Source organism: Pleurodeles waltl, chromosome 6 (assembly GCF_031143425.1).
Source record: "Pleurodeles waltl isolate 20211129_DDA chromosome 6, aPleWal1.hap1.20221129, whole genome shotgun sequence".
NCBI lineage: Eukaryota > Metazoa > Chordata > Amphibia > Caudata > Salamandridae > Pleurodeles > Pleurodeles waltl.
Window position 1 is genome coordinate 607,872,200 of NC_090445.1, and position 23,752 is coordinate 607,895,951.

At 41.8% G+C, this 23,752-nt stretch overlaps 1 protein-coding gene across 3 annotated transcripts in view; it reads right to left on the reverse strand.

Annotated features, from left to right (window-relative positions):
- The window catches only part of KIF21B (kinesin family member 21B), a 357,661-nt gene that overhangs the window by 238,017 nt on the left and 95,892 nt on the right, over positions 1 to 23,752 (reverse strand). For all 3 annotated transcript variants that reach the window (XM_069238888.1, XM_069238887.1, XM_069238886.1), the window contains exons 2-3: positions 11,178 to 11,400; positions 7,997 to 8,179 (exon numbers count right to left, since the gene is read on the reverse strand). In XM_069238888.1, coding sequence (XP_069094989.1) covers positions 7,997 to 8,179; positions 11,178 to 11,400 — 406 coding nt within the window. The remainder of the gene's footprint in view (positions 1 to 7,996; positions 8,180 to 11,177; positions 11,401 to 23,752) is intronic.

A 23,752-nucleotide genomic window follows, 5' to 3' on the forward strand; every position in this document is an offset into this window, starting at 1 on the left:
TGTTATTGAGGAGATTGAAGCATCCGAGTTGCTGGCTCCAGTGGTTATTGCGAGGAAGAGTAATGGGGATTTGCGTTTATGTGTGGACCTCAGAGATCTTAACGCAGCCATCTGGGTTGATAGGCACCCTTTGCTTAATATTGGTGAAATGCAGAATATGTTAAAGGGGGCCAAAGTGTTTTCGACTCCGGATTGATCATCTGCTTACCATCAGATTGTACTGCATCCTGATTCTCGTGCACTAACATCCTTTATTACTCCCAAAGGTGCATTTAGGTACAAGTGCATGCCTTTTGGTTTAGCCTCTGCGGCAGCCATTTTCCGGCGGGCCATGCATCATCTGTTCTAAGATGTTCCTTCTGTGACGTATTTCCAAGAAGATATTTTTGTGTTTGGTAGGGATCGTATTGAGCATGATTGTACCATGAGGAGAGTGCTTGACATTCTGAAAGATGGCGGACTAACTATCATACTGGAGAAGTGCAAAATTGGCGTCCCTGGGGTGGAGTATTTAGGTCATTTGATAGACCAGAAGGGCATATCTCCTAAATTGAAGTCGGTGTCTGTCATTGAGTATGCACCTTCTCCTGGGAACAAGGATCAGCTTAGGTCATTTTTGGGTTTGGCTGAGTACTATTTGAGATTCATTGGTATGTTTGCTGACAAAACAAAGTGTATGAGGAAGTTAATGAGTAAGAAGGAGCGATTTGTGTGGAGTGAGGACTGTGAATCAGAATTTGTGGGACTGAAAAAGTTGATTGTGGTTGCACCAGCATCTCAAACCTTTTGACACAAAAGATCAGAGCATTATCAACACGGACGCCAGTTCTGTTGGCCTAGGCGCCGTATTGCTACAGGTGAGAGAGGGCAAAGAGACATTGCGTATGCTTCCAGGTCTTTGAAGGATGCAGAAAATAATTACTCCACCATTGAAAGAGAAGCTCTTGCTTGTTGGTGGGGTGTTAATTATATCAGGAAATATGTATGGGGTACCAGTTTTGTGATAAGGACTGATCATCAAACCATAATTGATGTTTTTTCCAGGAAAGGGGCAGGTAGAGCTACTCCCAGGATAGCCCTGTGGGTGATGAGGATGTTGGAGCATAACTGTTAGCTGATTGTTTATCCAGGTTGCCTTCAAATGGGGAAGTAGAAGGGGGTGAGGAACATGAGGAAATGGTAGAAACTGTTAATGTGGATATTTGTCATGTTACGGATGGCAGAATTTCACATGAGGAGTGGTCAAAGGTTGTACAGGAAGATCTAGTTTTGCAAGAAGTTATGAAATATGTATGTGAAGGGTGGCCAGCAAGAAGAAGTGCTTCTGCGGATGCAGAACATTTCTGCCAAGTGAGTGTTGAATTATCTGTCGTGGATGATCTTGTGATGAGAGGGGAACAATTTGTGGTTCCGGTTGGGTTGCGATGACGGGTGTTAAAACTTGCTCACGAAGGACATTTGGGCATGAGTGCAACCAAGAGGCTTATCAGGTTGAAATATTGGTTGCCCGGTGTAGACAGGGATGTGGAACACCACATCAGAGATTGTGTTTTGTGTGCATGGAGTGACAAGTCCCAGAGAGTGGTGAAAAAACTTCCCATTGATTCGGATAACTCAGACGGACCTTGGAAGAAAGTTGCAATTGATATCGTGGGACCGCTATGTGCTTTAGGCAAAATACCTAAGTATGCTCTGGTTGTGGTTGATTACTTTTTAAGATGGCCCGTAGTAAAGTTTGTGGAAAATGTCACAACTGATGTTGTAGTAGAGTTTTTGATTGATTTGTTTGAATCTGAAGGAGTACCGGAAACTATTGTGTCTAATAATGGGGTGCAATTTGCGTCTAATGTCATGATTGAATTCTTGGAAAGATATGACATTGAACACATTAGAACATCTGTTTATTAACCCCAGAGCAATGGTCTGGTAGAGAGGTGGAACAGAACATTGAAAGACAATTTGCAACTAGCCTTGAGTAGTAGGGTAAGCTGGCGTAAAGCTGTGAAAGATCTGATTTGGTCATACTGGACGACTCTGCATTCCGTGACAGGGTTATCCTCATTTGAAGCAATGAGGGGAAGGAAACATAGAGCTCTGGTGTCCATGGGTGTTGTATGTTGTATAGAAGAAAGTCAAGTGGGAAGGTGTGGATGATGTGTTTAGGTTTGGTGATTGAGTTCTTGTTTTGAGAGGAGGCAAGGTCAATAAGTGTGATTCCAAGTTCTCAGAGCCTTTGAAAGTTGTCAAAATGTATGAGTACTCGTTGTTATTAAGTGATGGAAATATGTGGAATAGAAACAAAGTATTGAAAGTTCCTAAGTGCATTGACTCTAAGAGTTTTGCTCATGAGTTAACTGCAGATGTTCCTTCTGAACCTTCTATCCCGCTAAATAGGCCTTTTCTGTGAAACAAAGAGAAGTTAAGGTTGCCGAAAAGGTTTAGTGAGTGTGCTATGTAAATTGGTGTATAGTTTGTTATGCTTGTTCATTCTTACGGGCTGTTATCTGCTGGTATTTTATTTGTTTATCTTTTTTTTTTATTTATTATGAAGGAGGGGGATGTGTAATGTCTATTCCTCGTGAGTGAGCCTTGCGCTGCGCTCATGAGGAGAGATTCTTTCAAGAACAAACATTCTTTTGAAGAGCGGTGCTGACGGCAGTTGCTCTGGGTCTCCATCCCGTTCGGACATAGGAATAAATCACAATTACTCACTGCTCTGTGTCCTTGCAATCATTTCATCTATGCTTAGAAGGTTTAGTGTATCTTATAGTCCAGAGTCTAAACCATCTCCCCTACTCTTATCCTGACGCTACCTGTTCCTATCCTAATGTTGGTGCCTGATGTTGACGTCCCCCTGACAGAGTAGACGTTGTTGCTGATTAACATAATAATTGGGCAAATGTATGAGTTGTGAATTGTTATTTGTCTTTTGTTTTTCAGGTACCATCTGCAAATGATTATTTACTGCTGCTTATTTTTGATAGCACCATAGTTAGATGTTTTCCAAATTTGAGTTACTAAAACATTTACATGAAGTCCAACATCTTCATGCTAATTAATGGTTAGTGAGGTGTTACTCACATGCTCGTGAATAGTCATTGATACTTTTGCCTTACTGTTATCAGATGTATTCAATTTCTCTTGCTCAGATTCTATTGCTATGGTTTTAGTGCTGCCCACTGCTTACTGTTCATTAGCTTCATTGTCACTTTTATATGCTGCTTCATAACTGGCCAGCGACTTCCTGTTCTTTCGTTTCTCCCCTCTGTGGAGCATGGACAAAGTACTCATTACTTCATCTTAATTAGTGTCCCTTGTCTTCATTCTTCTTCCCCTGTTCTGTTGTTGTTGCTTGCCCCCCCTCCTACATCTGTGTTCCTTCTTATCTTGTCTGTGTTGTGTTGTAATCTCCCACCCAACTGTTGTCCATGTTACTTCTTCCACCCCACACTCCTGTTGTTATTGTTGCTTATTTTCTCTTGTTATCCATGGTGCTTCAATTGTCAATATTTCTTCTTCTCACCAACTCCCCCACCCTCCTGTTGGACATGCTGATTCTTCCCTGCTATCTCCCACCCTCCTATTGTCAGTGTTGATTCTTCCATCTCAGCTCCCACTCTCTGTGGTCTGTATTGCCCCCCTCGCACGCTGTAAGAACAAAAGCCCTGGCCAAGTCATAGTGCTTACTTTTAACCTTTACATGTTGTAGTGAAGAACTTCATGACGGGAGTTTTGACTTTCACTCCCTTTACCGGCGTGTATGCAAGGGCTACTGAGTCATGAAGTTCTCCGTCTTTTCTTACTTAACGATGATCGTAAAGGGATCTCTCTGTAGAGCTCGGTTCTGAATATTTTCCTAGCTGTTGGGACCACCATCATTTCGGAAATTACTGTTTAAGATGACCTTGAAAGCATTTCTGCGAGGAGTTTGATCAGAATATACGTCTTATATGTTTGGATCATTAACATTCCGGAATTAAGTTTCCAAGCCCTGAGGAAGCCAGTGGGAATACCCTTCGCATGACGAAACACGTGTTGGCTGTTGGCTGTTTGTTTTTGACCACTGACAAGGAGGACAATCCCAAATAATAAACAGAAGAATGGATTCAAGCTGCTGACTACTGACTACATTTGTATTGAGTGAATTCAGACTACAAGAAGAACATGCTATATAATTTAAAACACGGACACTAACATCTTTATTACTTGCATGAGTGCCTTTGATTTGCCTTTGTATCTTGTCTGTTTCTCTTTGAGAGATTTTGGAGGAGTTGGGAGGACCCTGCTTCCAGGAGCACAGTGATATTAGTAATTGATTCATAAATATTATTTGGTGAATATGCGTGAGCACCTAGTCCTATAGCAAAATTCCCCCCCCTTTTTTTTAACGTACACAATGTGGTAATTTTTGCTTTTAGCCAGTTTTCTCTTTTGACATGGATGAGACCCAGTAACCTTCCCAATGATAACGCTTTGCAAAACCTATTACAAAACAAGCACTGACAAAGCCAAAAGGCTGGTAGCCAATGCTAGACCTATAGAATTTTCCAATGCTCGTTCTTTATTTTCAATTGCCTATCCCCAGCTGTCAGTTTGTGTTCTCTTTGTATACTCTGGAATCTTCCCTAGGACCTTCTGTATGTTTTTCCTATGCCCTGGCACTTGTCCAAAGCATCTGGCTTAGCAGCATCAAACCAATGAAAACAAGTGAAAGACATATTCATGACCTTTGGGAGATTCTCATTGCAATTGAAGGATTACATCAACCTTCGTGCATTGTCATTTAGGGCCAGATGTATCAAAGGGTTTTACCCATTCTGTGTCTATGGGAAAATGCTTAAGTACATATGGCCCTTAATCCTTTATGGAGCATCTTTCTTGCCGCTAGCCCTCTTCTTCAGAAGAACTTGCAAACTTATGTTGAAGCTTCGATGAATAACTTTAAGTTGGATTTTTGAGAGAAACCAAAGCCCACCCTTGCACTTCATAATTTTCTAGTCAAGGAACCTTTTGCCAAATATAAAGAAAAACTTTGAAACCTTAAATTATTTTACTACAGATTCTTTGGAAAGTGCGAAGCAGAACTTAGGGTATAAAAACGCTGCACAAACATAATTATACATATTTTTGACCTATTGACAGCTATGACTCCAGCAAGTAAAATCAACAAGCAATAGTAAGATATTTTAGGAACTTATTAGAACAAAAATGAAGCCACAGGGAATATCCAGAGACAGGTTGGTGCTTTCTTACGTTCAGGCAAGTGGTTGTCTTCTGATTCTTTTGCCACTTAGTCCACTGCACTCCATAGATGCCAGTTTGTGAATGCTGTAATGGAGTAATGTCTCACTGAACTGCTGATACAATTTTTCCATAAGATGAAATATTTAAGTCCTAAATGTTTTTAGAATAATAGTAACAAATAGTGTGCTGGACCCTTCAGTCGTTTGATAGTCTAATCCTATCTATTCTAGAGAGAGAAGGGTTTTTTCCTCCCATTCGAAGGCTGCTGGTGGGAGGGGCCTGTGAAAACCGAGCGGTGTTTGTTTATATCACTATCTTCCACTGTACTAACATACTGCCCATGGGGGCTCCAGAGCAAACAACTGAATTTATTTATTTAGACATTGATCTAAGGTCATTAATATAAAATCAACAGAGAAATTTAAACCTAGAAGGCAAATTACCTTACATCTTAAAAACATTTTAAAAGAGTGTTATAAAAGATGTATAAAATGTTATGCCTCAGAGCATTTTCAGACATCGTAAGCAGAGATAAAAAGGACAACAAATAGTGGCATTCTGCTATTGGCATAACCATCTGTCACCTTGCCACTGTCATGCAGAGCACTCCTGCAGCTCTTCCTCTCCCCAGACCAGTGACTTTAGTCCACAATAGAGCAGGTGTCCTTTCTGGCCCTAACACAACATTGATCCCCATGAGCCGTAGGTTCTCATTACAGGTGCCTCAGTAGCACCTGTTATCTTTTTTCCCAAAACAAAATCCCCCACTCAACCCCGTTTGGGTCAGGTGTTTTCTCTGACCCTTCATAACATAACATATGTTCTTTTGTAGCAAGTTTTCTATCAGGTCTTTTACAACGTAATACATATTTATTTGTGACAGGTTTTCTTTCAGTCCCCGTAAAACATAACATATGCCCAATGTGTCCCTATGGAGTAAGTGTCCTCTCTGCCCACATTGCATGATACATCAATGTAGAGTATAAGAATCCTTCAGGGCAAGCATTGGCAACAACAATGCTTTTTGGATTTAATTTTGGGGTCTGATGAAAACATTTTAAAAAACAGCTGCTTTGAAAAAACAAAGCAAAAATATGGTTGTATAGATTGCATCTAAGAGATAAAAACAAAAATCTAGGTGATTATTTAGTGTACTTGTGTGTTGCGAAATAGTTCCTCAAGCTTTACAAAGCAAACACTCAATAGGAGGCGGAATGATGCACCAGTCAAAAGAATGAGGTGTCAGGAAAATCCTCATAGAGTGGGAGCAAAAGCTCATTTTATGAACAATTTAAATAATTGGAAACCATATGTCACTCAAAGAGCTGGGCTGTCAAGCCATACTAAAAAATAAACGAATGAATAAATTAAAATGTCTAAAAACACACCATGTGGTAAGACAGAGATTTGTGTTACTGTAGCGTAGCTGATACTGTATCTTAAAACCCTTGAAATTATGTTTCCAGCCAGCACTGGCAAGCTTGTTTTCTCTCCTCTTGCTCATCATTACAAGTAGTCCAATAGGCCATACCTGGACACAGGATAGCATGCTTCTAATTTTCAGGGGACTTTTTCAGTTTTCCCATTATTTTAGAAACAAAAATACAGCAACAAGGAAAAGAAACCCGCCACTTGAATATAACATCTACACCCAAAGAAAGAAAATACACAAATACGAGTGAAGGGTCGGGATGATTTTAGTATATCATAGGGATAAAGGGAGTGACATCCCCGGCACTTAAACCCTAAGGTACATCACACAGTGTCACATCGTGTGAACTCAGGCAATCACTGCCAGTTTTTAAAAATTATTAAAAGGGTGACGATGCAGCAGATATAAGGAAAAAACAATCAGGTATAAAAACGACCACAAGCAAAAGGATTGCTAACTATTGAAAGAGCAGCAGTCTGGTTTGGTAAATCACATGTGCTGGAAAGCAGCTTCTAGGGGATTCCACCAGCAGTAGAAGGGACGGAAACTACATCTCAAATCTCTTCTTAGATGACCCCCATAAGGTCAAGAGCATGGATGTCAAGAAGCAACAGACACAGGACCAGCCAAACAGTGGTGGACAGAAAAGAGAACTGGAAACCATCGAAATGGGCAGACAGTTCTCTATATGAAGTTTATTAAGCATTTTCAATCACTTGGGCCTTTCATGCATTAGAACATGTATAATATAAGTGAGAAAAGTAAAGTTAAGAGTTTAAAACAGAAGTAAGTTTTTTGAGATACAAAATGAGTAAGATGTCTTTTGTGTTGCCCTAAGAAACATTAATGTTTGAAAAAGACTTCAAATAACACTGAAGAGCAAAGTGCCAACATTTAAATAAAAAATCTTTTTTACTATACCAATTGGATTGAGGGTATATATATCTTTTTAGTAAAATCATCCGCATACATTATGAAAAATATTTTCTTTAAATTAGCTCAACTTTAACCATCAACAAGTTCACATTACCCGCACATATATTTTCTTTGGAAGATGTATCTGCTAAAAGAAAAGACTGTTATATTAATAGATCATTACAACAAATGTGTAATGGTCTCCATATTGTTGAGGCACTTCTAGCACATTTATGTTGGAAAATGGTAAGATAACAAAGGTATAGCCGATAATCATAAGCACATGTCTGCATCACTCACAAATCATGAATCTCCTAATAAAACGTTACGTTGGCAAGTCTGCCCACCTTCCTCACTTTGATATGCAAAATGTCCCAGTTGGTGCAGCCCTGGATCATTTCTTACCTCTAGGAACTGGGCACTGACTTTAAACTCAGGTGCCGCTACGCCCTTCTCTCTTGCCTGCTGCTGACGCTCCCTAATGCCGCTGAAGAGGTGGGTGATGGCTCGTGGGATGATACCTTCCTGCTCCGGGGCTATACTCATGTCAAAGCCTGTGCCCATGGTGTAGGTCTTGCCCGACCCTGTCTGAAATAAAAAAGAACAGCAATTTATTACTCAAGTGACCAGATGGAGCTCCTGCAAAGGAAGTCATCAAGTTGGCAAACAAAGAACATAGCTAAATGGGAGGATAGGTTATTTGTGGTAAACGGGTGTAGGCTGAGTGCCCAGGATTAAAATGCATCAGCAAAACTGTTAGTACTAATAGGAGACTGAGTAAGTTGTTGGCTGGGTTCTTGGGCTTTATTTCATGCTACACATTCGATGTTTTATTATGAGAGCCAATAATGATATTGCTAAGAAAATACTTGTGTAGGAATATTTCTTACACTGAAATCCAAGAGGCACTAATGCAGGCGATCTAGTGAGGAAGTTGAGTGGTTACACCGTTCTATAAGGCAAGGGATGGCATGTCTAAAATTAGGTCCTGGGAAAGAAATCCATTGGAACCGTGGGGGATTGGGCCTTTCACATGGCTGGATGTCAGGGGAAATGTACATTAGCAGAGCTGGATTCTGCAAAGAGGCAGGTGGTCATAGGACAATACAGAGTTAATTTGAAAGCCTGGGACTGAGGTGGAGAACCTTGCACTTGGTAAGTACTAAGTGCTGGAGATTATGGTTGATAGCTCCTGTGACTGGGGATTGTCCTTGTGAGTTACACCACAGCACACTAAGAGCATGAAAGAGTCAGAATTCTTCATATTCACTTTGAATTACAGTGGCTAGCATTCCTTTGTTTCTTATCTAGTCTGTGCAATTACATATAAGGACCAACATATATAAATCAGCAATGGTCTCACACAAAAAGAATAGTCCAGCCCTAACAGAACAGCTCAAACAGCAATCCTTAATTTAAGCTAGTTGCAGAGGGAGGGGCACACCGGTACTCATGTTTGGAGACTGAGCCCTATTTTTGATATTCTGACTTTGATTCACAACAACAGCGAGAAAGGTAGAAAAGGAGAGAAAAAGGGAGGAAAAAGATGAAAAACTGTGACAACGGTTGAAATCAGGGATGAAAACAAACCTATTAGAGAGAAATAAAGGGACAGGTAGTATATGGTGGTGGAAGAAAGAGGCATTAACAGTTTCCTATATGGAGATAACATTTATTAAACCTAATATTGTATACTAATGCTTTTCTATAGAACAGCCAACTCTGCTACAGTGAAAATAGCTTTTAGGGCATTTTACTGTAAGGCCATGTTTTACATTAAACATTTGCATGTAATTTCTTTTAAATACTGTGCTCTGTGACTCTGGGGTGACTTGTTAATATTTAAAATGATGGTTGAGACCTGTCTACAAGGGGTTATTTGGCAGGTTACACCTGCGCAGTTGTGCTACAGATGGCAGGCCTGCAGTCATGTTTACACTGGCACTGCAGTGGTGGCACAACGGGTGCTGAAACGACTGGTGACATTTAACTTACAGGCCCTGGGAACACTCTGTTGTCTGTAGGGGCTTATAGCTAATGTAAATGTGTCAGTTAGGTGAATGCCAATGTCATCATGTTGAAAGGAAAGGAAGCACAGGCACTTTGCCACTCGCTAGCAGGGGCAAAGGGCACAGAGGTGTACAGCCAGCAAAACAGCCAAGGCAAAAAATCTGGGGGACACCATGCACAAGATTGCCATTTCCAACACAATCAATACTCCTTTAATCCAAACTCAGAATCCATTCTCATAGAGTAGTCTCAAAATACAGATTGATCCAAACTCTTGTTTATCCCCTCATTAGAAAAAAAAACATATTAGAGGGAGCTCTTCTCTCTGGTCTGCTGCTATTGGAGTCAGGTTGAGACTGATTTGCATATGGCTGGGTCAAACTGAGGTGGCATGATGGCCAAAAAAAGGATGTGTCTGAATGCTAACCAAAGCAATTGACACTGATCAGACATTTTGCAGACATTCCTTCTATCACTCTTTGTGTGTTTAGGTACCGCCCATAAGTAACACATGCTTACACATGGATCCAGTGCTCACTGTCCCAATGGAACTGAGCTACACCCAAAGGAGAAACCCTACACAGGGTGAAACCTGAGTGGGGTTGTTTGTGTTCTAGCTTAGGGAGGACCGAGCCTGCCAGTCTGGTCTAGACTGTTCCTAATGCAGCAAAGTTGAGATTAATTTGCATCTGAGTTGGAATGCTACCTTGAGTGATTGGCAGTGGTTAGATATATTGCAAGCATTTCTCTCATTACATTTTGTGCGTTTTATTCGCTTCTCCATATAGACATCTAACTACCGGAAAAGCCCTCATACTTATAAAGATAATCCAAGACCTGGTTCTTCCTTAAAACATGACATACCAGATGCATGTAATGAGATGTAATGGTAAGAATACAAAACCTGTTGTCATAGCTCTCACTTTTATCTCATTCACATCATGCATAAGTGCTGCTATTAGCCACTTCAACATCAAGCATGACATAAGCATTCTATGCTCAGGGTAGATCTCAAACCAACACTCTCCCAGCCATGCACAATACACTGAGGAGCTACTTACTCAACCACCCAGAAAGTTACTTGATGTCTCGTTCAAGGGATGAAAGTGTGATACAGATGTCACAGTATTAACAGATAAATAAATACATATTTCATAGAGGCCTAATCTCCCTCTTTCTATAAAGAAATGCAGGCATCTTTACAGGAATAGACTGTAGTTCATCAGCCTTATCACCTGAATAATTGATCTGAAGAGAATCTAACAAGTGGACTGAGAACCTCACTATATTATGCCTCTAACTTATTGAAAGTATGGGTGACTGTCACTCTGCATTAATACTGATTGTCAATTGCACGTAACTTAACTCAAGTACCCACAACACTTTCCCATTCCCTAAAAAATCAACATCTGCTTCCCCTGTTTAATTGTATCAGTAAGGTATCTATGTGGTCCTGAAGTCATAATAATATATCAACTAAGGGTATAGGTTTTAAACATCTCATTTTCAAGAATAGGGGGTCAGATTTAATTAATGTATGATCGTTACCAGCTGCTTCCCAGCTAAGTGCTTGTACCTGTCCATAAGCCAGCACAGTGGCATTGTAGCCCTCGAAGCAACCCTCGATAAGCTTCCGCACACAGCTTCCATACACCTGCTCCTGCCCCAACTCCAGGTCAAAGACGAAGTCATAGGTGAAGGCCTTGTCCTTTCCTAGCAGCACCTGGGGTTCTCCGGGGGTCACTGAGGTGCAGATGTGGCACCCCTCGATCTTCTCTTTTGTCAGCTGTGGACGGATCCTGCAGGAAGAAAGGGAGACACGAGGCCAGTGTCAAAATAGGAGTGATGGCAATTGAGACACACACAAGTCAAACGGATTTAATACATGGGGGCCTTTCAGACAGCTCACGCCTGAGCCGGCGTGCTTCAGATATATTACTACTTAAAACATTCAGAAGGACTTTAGACTGTACTGATGCATGGTTTGTAAAACCCAGGGGGGGCAAAAACTGAGGACAGAAGGTCATAACCCACCAACTGAGATTTCAGAATTAGTCTTGGACAGAATGAAGGGGGGGGGGTGAAATCAACGATACACAGGTTTGCTGGAGCAAAGTATCCTCCAGTAGTAGTTTGAAGAGAGGTGTTATGGATACATGGGAACATACGGATTGCGGCTCCGTGAGGTTTATGTGAGTGGATCGATGCTGCAGCCAGACTTAGGTCCTTATTGGGCATGCAGAGCTAAACTCTGATCCCTGTTCCAAAGCTGATTGATAAAGAGATAAGAATAAAAAGTGTTTTATTATTTTTTATTTTAAAGATTGTTATGAGTTTTCAAGGGATTACAGTAAAACATGCAAACTCTATATGGAACAGTAGGGTGGCAAAGAATTGTAATATCCATCGGTATTGAGATAATCTGGAAGAGCCAACATATTTATTGAAAGACAACATATCCGCTCAGGGATCCAAAACCAAAATTACCATTAGGATGTAAGCACGTGTCCAAGGTAGTTGCCATGGGTATTCAGAGATAGACAGGAATTAATGTATCCACCCAATATGCCCATTTGCGATTACGAGAATAGAAGGGTGCTGAACGGGCAAGGGACAGAATAAATGATAGGAAAACAAAATAGTTAAAGGGGAGACAGAGAAAAAAAGAAACACGGGAAGAGGAAGGAGAGGCAATAGAGGAAAAGGAGTGAGCAACCAGGAAAACAGGAAAGAAGGAGAAAGAAATGAGAGTCAAGTCAAACTGAGGAAGACTTGACCTAAATACTACAATAGAGATGCATAGGTCAGAGAACGTGACCTGAGGGGGCAACAAACCTACTGCCCGGTGTGTGTATAAAGGTATCTAATGTTTCCCTTACCCGCTGTGATGTGATGGGGTTGTCAGCACCCTCTGATTGGGCGGAGTGTGTACTACTTAAATAGGTGACCCATGCCCACTGTGTGTGTTATGATGCATTGTTAGTGGACTTCCAGTCTTGAAGGATTACTTTCAGTGAGATGGTAATACACAGATCAAGAAAAGCTAGGTCAAATCATACACCCTTATTGATGAGAGTGTTTACTACCATTTCTATAGGGTATGTGGTGATTTGCAGTGGTGGCAACGTGTATATAGTCAGGGGCACAGTAGGAGAGTACATTCTGGATATTCCCTGGAAAAGTTTGTTCAGTCCCCTATAACTGTGATTCTTGGCATTCACATGTCTGAGATTTGCATGAAGAATGTCTGTAATGGGTGTGAACTGTGTGGGTATGTCTGGGCGTTGACTCGTTAATGATCCAATCCATTGAACTCCATGTGTGAGTGGGATGCAGAAAAAAATGGTTTCATTTGTGCTGGGCTCATAATGTGTATTTTGAACATTCCACCCTGCTTGTTCATTCTCTCCGGTACTAGTTCCCGACCTGAAAATGGTGTGCTTGCTAGAAGGTAGCCAGCCCAATTTTTTGTATCAGTTTAAGTCATTCCTGCCAGATTGAAATTCACCCAGCCAAAATGTCCTGGGTTGCGTCCATTTCCCTTGTCAATGGGAGCTTCCAAATAGATAAATGCGAATAACACTTGAGGCAATCCGATCCTATCTCAGTGTAGGCCCTGGACAGGGGGCCTAAAAATACTGGCCATCAATAGTAAGGACATTCTGCCCCAAACATTACCTTTTGAAAATGAAAGCTGCTTTGGCCACCAGAGAGAGGGATAAATATTAGGCCTGTGTGAACATATGTTTACACGAGCGTAATCTTGCATTAATTCAGGCATTTCACATTATCATTATGTGCACAGAGGCGAAGATTCTATGTCGTATAACTGAGATTTCATTTGTGTAAAACTCCTCTCACAGGAGCACATGAGCAAAGCAAACAAACTGAGCATGAGTGACTGTTGGTCACGTTGTGTCCTATTGCGCAGTTGTTTTAGCGAGAAATGTATCCTTGCATGAAGCTTTATGGTGGATTCCGGGTAATTTATATGAATTACAAAAATATTGTGGCCCTGGAACTTCTAAATTTCCTAGGACCCTAGAAAATGTCCCACAACAATTGACCCTTTGGGTAATGTGAGTGATACTCGGATGCTAATGGGCTGAGGGTCCCTGGCCTTGAGAGTGAGTTCAGTGATACTCAGGTACTGATGAGCTCAGGGTGCCTGACCACGAGAGTGAGATCAGTGGGCTGAGGATCCCTGGCCCAATGCTTTTAGTTACAAAAGAAAGCATTCTGGGACCTGCAGTTTGTCTTTACATCAATTGAATCAACAGGACTACAAGTACCAGATTACTGTAAAAGATGCCACGAGCCCTGGTGACGCTGTGGCCTGGAGCTGCGGACAGCTGGGTGTGGGAACGAGCAAGGGTTATGTGCAGCAATTTTGGGGAGGTCAGATTCCCCAATAAGGCATGTTGGGTATCAATGCACTGCTATCTGTCCTACAAAGTCCAGGAGAGGGGTGATCTCACCAGACAACGCTGGTGTGATTTTCGTAATGAAAAGCCTCCATGTGAAACTGCACCCAGAGACAAATGTGATGACACTGCTAGACACTGACTGGATAATACTGTGTTTATTAACAAATCATTAAATCGTTCTAATTAACCACTTTGGCTCAGTGACAAGCGTCACCGCCCCCGCCCACAGAGCCCTTCTGTGCTGTGCCAGCTGGCGGCTGCCACACCGCACCTTCCCATGTAGTGTGTGGGGGGTGATATGTGGGCGTGGAATCCTTCGACTGAGAGCTGGACGGTGGCTCTGCGGAGCGTGGCTGCCTTGACTAACGTGTCTTCTTCATTATAGTGAATAGCTCCCCTTGTTTCAATGGTGTTAACTTGCCACATGCTTGAGGTTCAGACACTTCTCAAGCATGACCACCCTCCATGCATGTTAACCACCTCACAAGGAGGAGCTGCGAGCGTGACCGAGCATGTCCGGTTGCTGCGCATCAGTAAGACATGCTTGTGGCTCACAGTCGTTCTGAAGGCGACGCTACATTTGGACTCTGGAATTATCCGGAAATGTTGCTCGGAGCTGTGAGACTGAGCACCCCTAGAATAAATCTGCATTCTCACGGCTTCCGTTTGTGTCTTCTCTCTGTGATTAAATCCTTCTACCGAGCGCTGCAGAGAGAGGAGCGGGGTCATTTTTACTGCGCATTACAGAGGAGAGTTTCAGTGATGCAACGAGATGCATGTCAAATAAGACGAATACAGAGAACTGAATGAAAAAAATGAGTGCGGCAGAGCGAAACACGCGGTGCCACCTAAGAGTTATGTCAAGAACAGAAGAGACTGGGGATAATAGCGAAAGCGGGAATCACTGATCCACACCTAACACACCACGCTCAAGGCCTCTCTTTTCTTCAGTGTCTGGGTGCCATGTTCTTGAACTACTTGGCTGGGGCTAAGGTCATGATGGCATGCAATACAGAGTTCAAATAGATGAGGAGATGGTGGGTTGACAGAGACCCCAATGTATCCCAGGCGATGCGTAATTAGCTCATTTAGCCCACAAATCTCATGTATGCTAGAGCCAGATCTTCCGAATTCAATGTGTGAAAGCTGGGTAGACTAGAATATTAGATCTTACTTTACAGGGTTACCAGATCATCTGAGTCATCACCATATCTCATTTCCAGTCCCAGAGATCATGAAACAAACTAGTCAAGTATGAGAGCTCTTTTCCAGTTCAATAAAACCAGCTGGAGGAACCCACCTGAAAGCAATTAAATGGAAAAAGAAAGTCCAGAATTTGAAAAGCTGTCCTGCTGTCATGATCAGGCCTGGTGACCTTACACATGTAGAAGGAATTTATGTTTGTTAGCGTTTGCTTTCCTTTTTCACTGGGACTGCTTTTTGCAATCTTGGCTCTGTCACTGAGGGGTTGCGAGGTGGGAAGCCCCCACGGTTTGGTGCAATGCCATGCAAAAAGAGCACCTGCAGTTAACTGCGCTGCCAGCCGTCTGCCATTCGGGAACCCTACTATATTGCCCTCCTTCTGCTAACGCTCCACTCACACCTGAACTCACTCCCTCTGCTTGCTCCCAACGTTGTGCAGACCCCCTCTGCTTATCACAATAACAGGTGGACCAAGCAGTCCCTGTGAGTTTCCTTTCTGCGTCCTCTGTCCCTTGAAAAGCAAAGCTTTATCTAGTGCCATTTCTGTCGCTGTCAATCAGTGGTTTGTTTCAGTCTACGTGGACTTGAAGCCTTCCTGCCATCGCTTGATGAGTTACATAAAAAACTTGAGTGTGTGTGGCATCAATGAAGGAAAAAAGAAAGCCTGGGGCTTCAGCGTAAAGGAAGAAAGGAAGATGATTGAATAGTGATGTAGTAATCCTTGAGATCGAGAAAGCTGGGGCAAATGTATTGTACACAAAACTCTACACATTCAATGATTTCACGTGACATTATAAGCTTCTGATGACCAGAGTGTTTAATTTGGACAAATATTTTAATCTGCCTCTGCTCCAATTCTATTATCTGTCAACACAAGAAGTCAGGTGATTTCACTGAGTGTACTACATAAACTGGGCCTTTTCACACCTAGACACTTGAATGATAAATGCGGATTACAGAATACAACAAATTATTGTTGTCCTCAATCAAGAAAAGCTGAAACTCAAAAGCAGGTATGCACTCTCACTCCACATTTGTAACAATGAGTCACTCAATAATGTCTGGTTGGTGCAAGCAGAGACAGCAAACTCCTCCCAAATAGTAGGGTAAGATTAGGTGTGCCATTGGTCCATGCAGGGAAATTTACATGTAACCAACTGGTATCACGTTGTATCGAGATCGGCAATACTACAGTGGATTAGATCCCAGGGAGATGCCTGTGGAATGGCCTGGCCCTCCGTGTACCCGATTCAAGATGATCCGGCGCAGCCATATTTATCATGTGTAATATGACAAGCACAAAGAAGCACAAACTTATAAAGTAGAGGTTTGTTATTTCAAAAGACAAGCATGTATTTGACATATCAGGGCACACAATTAACCGCTGAGAAGGAAAAAGAGAAGCAAGTTGGTGCCTGGGCAATGAAATATGGCTATTCCCCAATTTGCAATGGTGCGTGGGTCCTATGCAAATGACGGACTCCATTTAAATATACCCTCATGACCACAAATTACAGAGTTAGGGGCACGGAGAAGAAAGTCATGAAGAGTTTGTGCCACCAAGGAGGAGTGCATGCTCCCACTAGCAGTGCAACAGGAGCCAAGTAGGCAGTATTGGTGAATGGGTCTTCAGTCTCAGCCTCTGACCCCTGAGAAGTGACCTATACCCCCCTGAGAAGTGACCTTTACCCGCCCCCCCCTTAGATGAGATGAATGTGGCCTTTGAATGAACTCATCCAGGTGCGGGTCTGCAAACTACCCCACCCCAAGAGTAAGGGCCTCCTGTAGAAAAATAAGGAACGGGAGCCATACCACCCTTCTGTGTTTGTGTTATGAGCAGTCTAGAGTGCATAGATGTCTCACCGAGTTACCACAAAACCTAGAGACAACAACTATCTTTAACTGGGCGCACAGCCTCAGTCTGCATCACGCTAATTCACCCTGGGTGCCCAGTGGCGCAAGCCATAGCATGTGCACTCCTCAAGGGTGAAGTATGGTTATGAATCTCCTGCCTTTTCTTCCTTGGCAACTCTGTGCTTTTGGTAAAGTATATGCACAGTGGAGCCGCTCTTGCGCTGTATACAGCACCCCCTCTCGCCCCTCCAGAGCAGGGCGAAGTGAGAGAGTCTTATCAGTAAACAGAGCACTGTAGCTTCATAAGATGAGTGATTTATTCAGGGCCACTGGAATTATGCGGGAATGGAGAACCACATTATATAGCAGGTTTCACTAAATTATGAGGAAAGAAAGGGCAAATTATCCAAGGCATTCTATGACAGTATTATCTTCTAATTTGACATTTTCACACACGACTTGGACTTGCTATAGTACAAAAGGGATCCCAATACTACAGAATAACGGTTTCTCAGGAAATAAAACTATTCGCATTTCAGCATAACTTATTCAAAATATTCTTTGAGAATAATGAATAATGTTCATTTGAATTTGACCTGTGTAAAACATATGGAATACTGGGCTCATCAGAAAGTCATCCTACATATAAACTCTTGTAAAAAAAACATATTGCCTCTTTTATTTTTGTCATTGCAAATTGTATGTGATTCTTCCAAATTCAGAGCGGCCTGTTGAAGTTACTACTGCTTTGATACAAATGCAGGATACCAAGAAAAGGTGTGAATAGTGAAAAACAACTTTTCAGGCCAAAGAGTACATGTTTTTACCCTGCTTGAACCATTTAATTAACTATGAAAATGGTGTTCACTTTTAGCTGCAGCCAAGAGCTATTATGCCAGAACATCAGTTCGGGGTCTTAACAGCATTTGAATAACATGTGCATACCTCTGAAACATTAAAGGTTAACCTTCTGAACGCACTGGAAGCTATTCTGTATTTAACGTTTGTCATTTGCCCCGTTTCTGATGTGCTTGAATTAGAAATCGCGTTCTTTATCGATAACATCTTAAAAGAATGCAGTAGACATTGGATTTTTCAGCAAGTGCTGCAATTACATAATTTAGGGGAAAACACTGTAGCCACATAATGCACATGAACCTGGAATATTATAACTCTTTCAGCAAAAGCAGAACTGTACTTGTATCTACTATCATCTGCCGCAACATAATAATAGAATGTCAGTTTCTCCCTTGGAGTAAAACAATACAAACAACAGAATGAACATCTTCCACGTGACTGCTTGGTTGAAGAGTTGTATATTTTTGGAAGAACAGTGCAGCAAGAGCATGCAAGTGATGGGATGTGCTGCCCAAAAGTACTTCGAATCAATTAAATCTGTTCGTATCAAATTAGCTTGTTGCCATATGGTGGATTAAGAATACTACCAGGTTAAATGAAAATTTATATTCTCATATCTGCAGACATTTAAAAGCTGCTGGAAACTGTTCATCACTCAGGATCAATTTGTAAGGCTGGTGACGGTTTTAACACTATTCAGAACATCCAACTATGAAGAGAAAGCCGTGGTCAGAAAAGGAAAACTCACCTTAGTTGTTCAAAATGGTTTTATTCACAAATTGAATTTGTCTTTGAAGACTAGGAAAACAGATATTGAACATGTGGAGAAAGAAACTCAGAGAAATTTGTGATATTATTAGATTGTTGTTTTGCGTTTTGTGGCGGCCGGCCCTGTTGCTGGGGTTAACTGCATGGTACTAATTTTGTTTTGTGCATATCGGGCACATCACAAAAGATGTCGCTTTAAGAATTGCACTTCTGAAAGTACCTCCCTTCAAAGAAAGAGGTGCAGATCATATCCTCTTTTGTTTAAAAGTTGTCCTTGGAGAAAGATCTGGCCAGTTTGAGGTGGCTGTACCTCTGAAGTGAAGTATTTCACTAACTTTCCTCAGAGGAATATTCTTATGTAAGGCCCAACTCCCTTGTTTTCATTCATCCTGTGCCGTTTTGTGCATGGCTTCCTCAAAAGTATGTCTTGTTTCATAGTCTTCCTCTGCAGGGGGCTTCTTCCAAGTAAAAGATGAACACTGGATAAGCCAAAACAGTTAGCTTAATCCAGTCACGGTGTAGCTGCTAGGTACCCACTCAGATTCAAATTTAGTCCCAAACTTGAAACCAATGCAGAGTGTATACTCTTTTCAGGTGTGTCACAGCTCCATGGCACCCAGCCGCACTGGAGCTATCAGTCTTGTTTGTGTGTTGTCTTTCAAAAAAAAACTTGTCGCCAATAAGGTCTCCTCTCTTTCCAGAACAGCAACACACAGGATGTGGGAGCTGGCCAACTAACCAATCTATTTTGTATTAGGTGGGCAGCCTTGGCAAAGCCAATAATCGCTTTACTTGTTTAAGTGTTGCTCTTGCCAGGCCACAGGATGCTCTGCTGGACTTTAAATGGTCCATACCCAGGGCAACACAGATCACCCGCTTCATTCATTGAACTTGAGTCAGAACCCAGCTACTGGCTTCACAATGAATGCTACAAAGTGAACATATTCAGAGGAGCGGTAAAGAAGGGCATTCTGAGACAAGTGAAAACAAAATCTCTCACTACTATTAGTTGCTGCACAGCACTCTACAGCTTTGGGGGTCTTGAAGATCCAGGGGGATCATAGGTGCTTCTCCATCTCTCAAGAACCCAAGGCACTTATAAATCACAGAAATATCTACATGGATTTATCAGGCGGCTTCCCAAGTGGGATATGGATAGAAAGGTCTGTAGCTCTGTACTATATATCAGCTGCCACAAAACAGTAATAATATCACAGCCCAGTAGCAGGAGCATTTTTCAATCCGGTTAAAAGGAGTACCAATTTGTGGTGAATCTCTAAACCGCTATCAATCAACAGAGTCTAGTATTTTGTTGGTGAGGAACATAGAAAATCATTGTTGGGATACTCGTGATCTAGGTCTCCAGCAAAAAAACAAACAAAAAAAAAACACACACATACCACACACACATACACACACTGAGTCTGCCAAAATGACAAAATAAGGAGCAGTTTATCACATTAACGCAACACAGGTTTTTCGACCTAACACCTGTGTTTAACCGGCGTGGGGGGACGGCGGGGGTTAATAAACGTTCTCACATCCTGATCTGTGCCTTATTTATACACTTCTTGTACCCTCTCCTCTCTATTCCTTTGGCAGACATGCCCTATTTGCTTCTTAGTAGGTCCTTTGATCCTTCCTTTCTTTCCCTTCTCCCCTTTTCCAAGATTTCCATATCATTCCCACCATTTCATTTTGTGCCAATATTGTCTTCATTCCTACCCCATCGCACTGTGCTGCGCCTCCTTTCTATGGTTCTCCCTTTCCCCCTTCGTCTGCGCATCCATTATTCGGTCCTCCCATCTCTGTCCTGTCATTAAACTACCAGCAACCAGCATTATCAGGTTGAGCTGGCAGCCCACCTTCAACACTTGTTAAAACATAAACATCAATTTGAAAAGTAAATATTTAAATAGAAATAAAAGAAAGAGGTTTTGGCTAATTAAGTAGTGGTAATAGTCTGGACACGTTTCATCAGTAATTCCCGGGACATGCAAACAAAAGCGCGGTTGTTTCTGCCCCCACGCTGTAAGCCAGCATTTGTGGAAAAAAGGCCCCAGAAAGGGGAGTTCTGGAGCGACTCCAAGCCCCGTGAGTACAGAGTCTGAAGGGGCCTGCGGGCTGGGGACTCTGTAGAACGGATCAGTTTTGTTCAGCAATGTCAAAGCATGCACTTGCATTTTTTTAGGCAGAAGATCTAAACATTTGTGTTGCTGCACACTAATGTGGGCAGACAAGGAATGGTTTGTGTTCAAAGCGAAGATTAAAGCACTGATAATGCCTCACAAGATGGCTGGCCTACATTCAGTTAACAATGCGATTTTATCACATCACTGCACAGGAAGTGCTCTGTAGAAATTGACAGCATTCGAAGCAACTATTATACAGCTATATTCTATTTCTACTTCCACTATCCCACTATCCAAACTTCCATATCTCTCTCCTTCACTCCAGAGGGATCATCCCAAATCCTCAAAGCCACAGGTGGAGTCAACGCAACAAGCCAACCAGCCACATTTTTCCTTAAAGAGTTGTTCAAACCTAGCCTCACTGCTCTCACAAATGATCTCAAGGATTTTGGGAATTTCCCCCTCTTTGGGTGTATCCTGCACATACCCCTAAACATCGACTGACAACAATACACTTGGCAAACACAGACCTATTTTCAGCTTTCATCAGGTTAGGAGACAACACCACAACTTTGAAGAATCCCGAACCTCCTTCTTGCTGGGCCATCAGGATTCATGGCCTCCAGAAAATTCACTTGATCGAGAACTGGAAATATCTCACTAAGCCACTCTGATACCATTTGTCTGATCAAACGAAACTAATTACTCAGTTAATGTAGTCCATGCAGAATGTGCTTTAACAGGATGATACTTTCCTGGCAATGAGGAATTAAATATTAAATCTGCCTCCATCAAGGTGGGTGTATAATTGGCTGAAAAGTCACTTTTCTATATGCTCAATCATTTTTATCTGGCAATCACAGAAATGTCATCCTCGAGAGCATGAGAAGGCGGCAATGTGTTACCCTCCTCTGTCGAGGGGCCACTGGGGTACCCATCCATAAGACTGAACAGGGTCAATAAGCATTCATGTCCTAGAGGATGTTGGCGAGATTCAGTGCTTCTAATACATAAACACTGCCCAGCATAGGACAAGTATAGCATAATGGGGTCACATACAAAGGGGTGTGGAACTAGACCTGAATGGGGCATGGTGCAATGTAAATCCAACCCTACATTCTGACTTTTTGCTAGCCATAACTGGCAGAATCTCCCATCAGCCTTTTTTTCTACCAACAGGCAGCGGCCTTTCCATCTGCAAAGTATAAAATGTGTTTATCTTCCATAATGAATGCCTTCGAGGTCATTTTACGTACAATGAAGGACAACGTTTAGCAAGAGAGGTGTAGCATAAAAAATAGGGTGTGGCGATCAGGTGACTATTTAGTAAGAGTTTGCTGAAAATCAAGGCCGCTTCTTTTCTGTTGAGATGTTTCTTGCAAACCATTAACATAACAATTGTAGCAGATCCAAACACTTCTTTTCAGTGACACCTACATTTCCTATTTTCTGCATTCATAACAGCTGGAAGGAAACTGAACTTCATTTGTTGTATTTAGAACACCCAGTTTGAGATGCAAACCCAAGTTTGAGGTAACAACATGTTTTATGATAATTAGTAATTGCTACTCATCCAAAAAACTGTTCTTTACTAATAATTATTTGAGATTTGCATATTCAAGCTGGTGTGTTGTATAATTACTGCAAAATATACATATTTGCTGAGGAACCATGTGGAAATATGAAAACGCACCTGTCCAGAATATGTGAGTTGGTGCAACGTGCTAAGCGCTTGATATAGATTTTTGATGAATTCTAAACCACTTCTTATTCTGGCTCACTTTTTCATTAGAAAGGAACTTGTTTTAAGGATAACTTTTCAAAAGGTTCATCAAACATCAAAGCTTTGTTTATGGAAAGTGCAACCTGGGTTGTATTGAGGGTCTCTACGTCCAGAAACCCTCAGTACAACATTGGCAAATAGAGGACTTAACAGAATTCGTGCATTTCTGTAGGGTCTACTTTGAGAAAGAGCAAGAGAAAGAAAGAAAGAGAGAAAGACAGATAGGTAGATAGCTGGGATCCATGTGGTGGTGGTGTGAGTGTGTGTTCAAAGGAGAAGACAATTCCACTTCCTGGTCAAAAGGACTATTTGACATAAAAGTTACTCTTGTTATAACAGGATTTGAAATGCTTGTAGATTAATATGAAAGCATTTGCATGTGTCTGAAACAGATCAAGTTCTGTGTGAGCGTGCATGTCCCACACACTGATACACACTCGCATGAGGATAATCTGTCAGTGAGTGACTTGTATTAGCTCTAGACATTATCAACATATATATGTGTATATATATATATAAATATGTATATATATATGTATATGTGTGTGTGTGTGTGTGTAAATGACATATATACGCACACACACCATATAGCAACAGCTGTGTCTAAAACCAGACACGCTAATTTCTGCCTCATGTTACTTCTTCCATCCTCAATAGTGCAATTGGTAATGGGCCTTTGCCACTTCCTTAAAGTCCTCAAATATGGGTTTGACCTGAACACTGGGACACAGAAGGGCGCACAGAGAACATCACTTCCACAGTGTGTGGAAAACCTTAATCTGCGCAGCTGATGCGGGCCAGCAGCTCAAGAAACCATTCCACAAGTCTCTGCGGCCATCAAGAGGACGCGTTGTCATGAAAAGTCGGTATAATACCTTCAGTGGGTTAAAAATCAACAGGCATAATAAAAACATGGAAAAAGAGTGCGAGGAGGAATGCAACGTAAAAGAACTCGAACAAGTGGTTGTGCAATCCAGTGGAATAAATGATACCAGCAAATTCCGAAAAAGTGCTTTCAGGACCATCTGTCTCGTTTTGTTGACCTCACTACCCCTTCTTTCTTTGCGAAATGCTGTCTTCAATTATTATATTAAAATGCACTGTGATTTGTGATCTGTCTCCATGT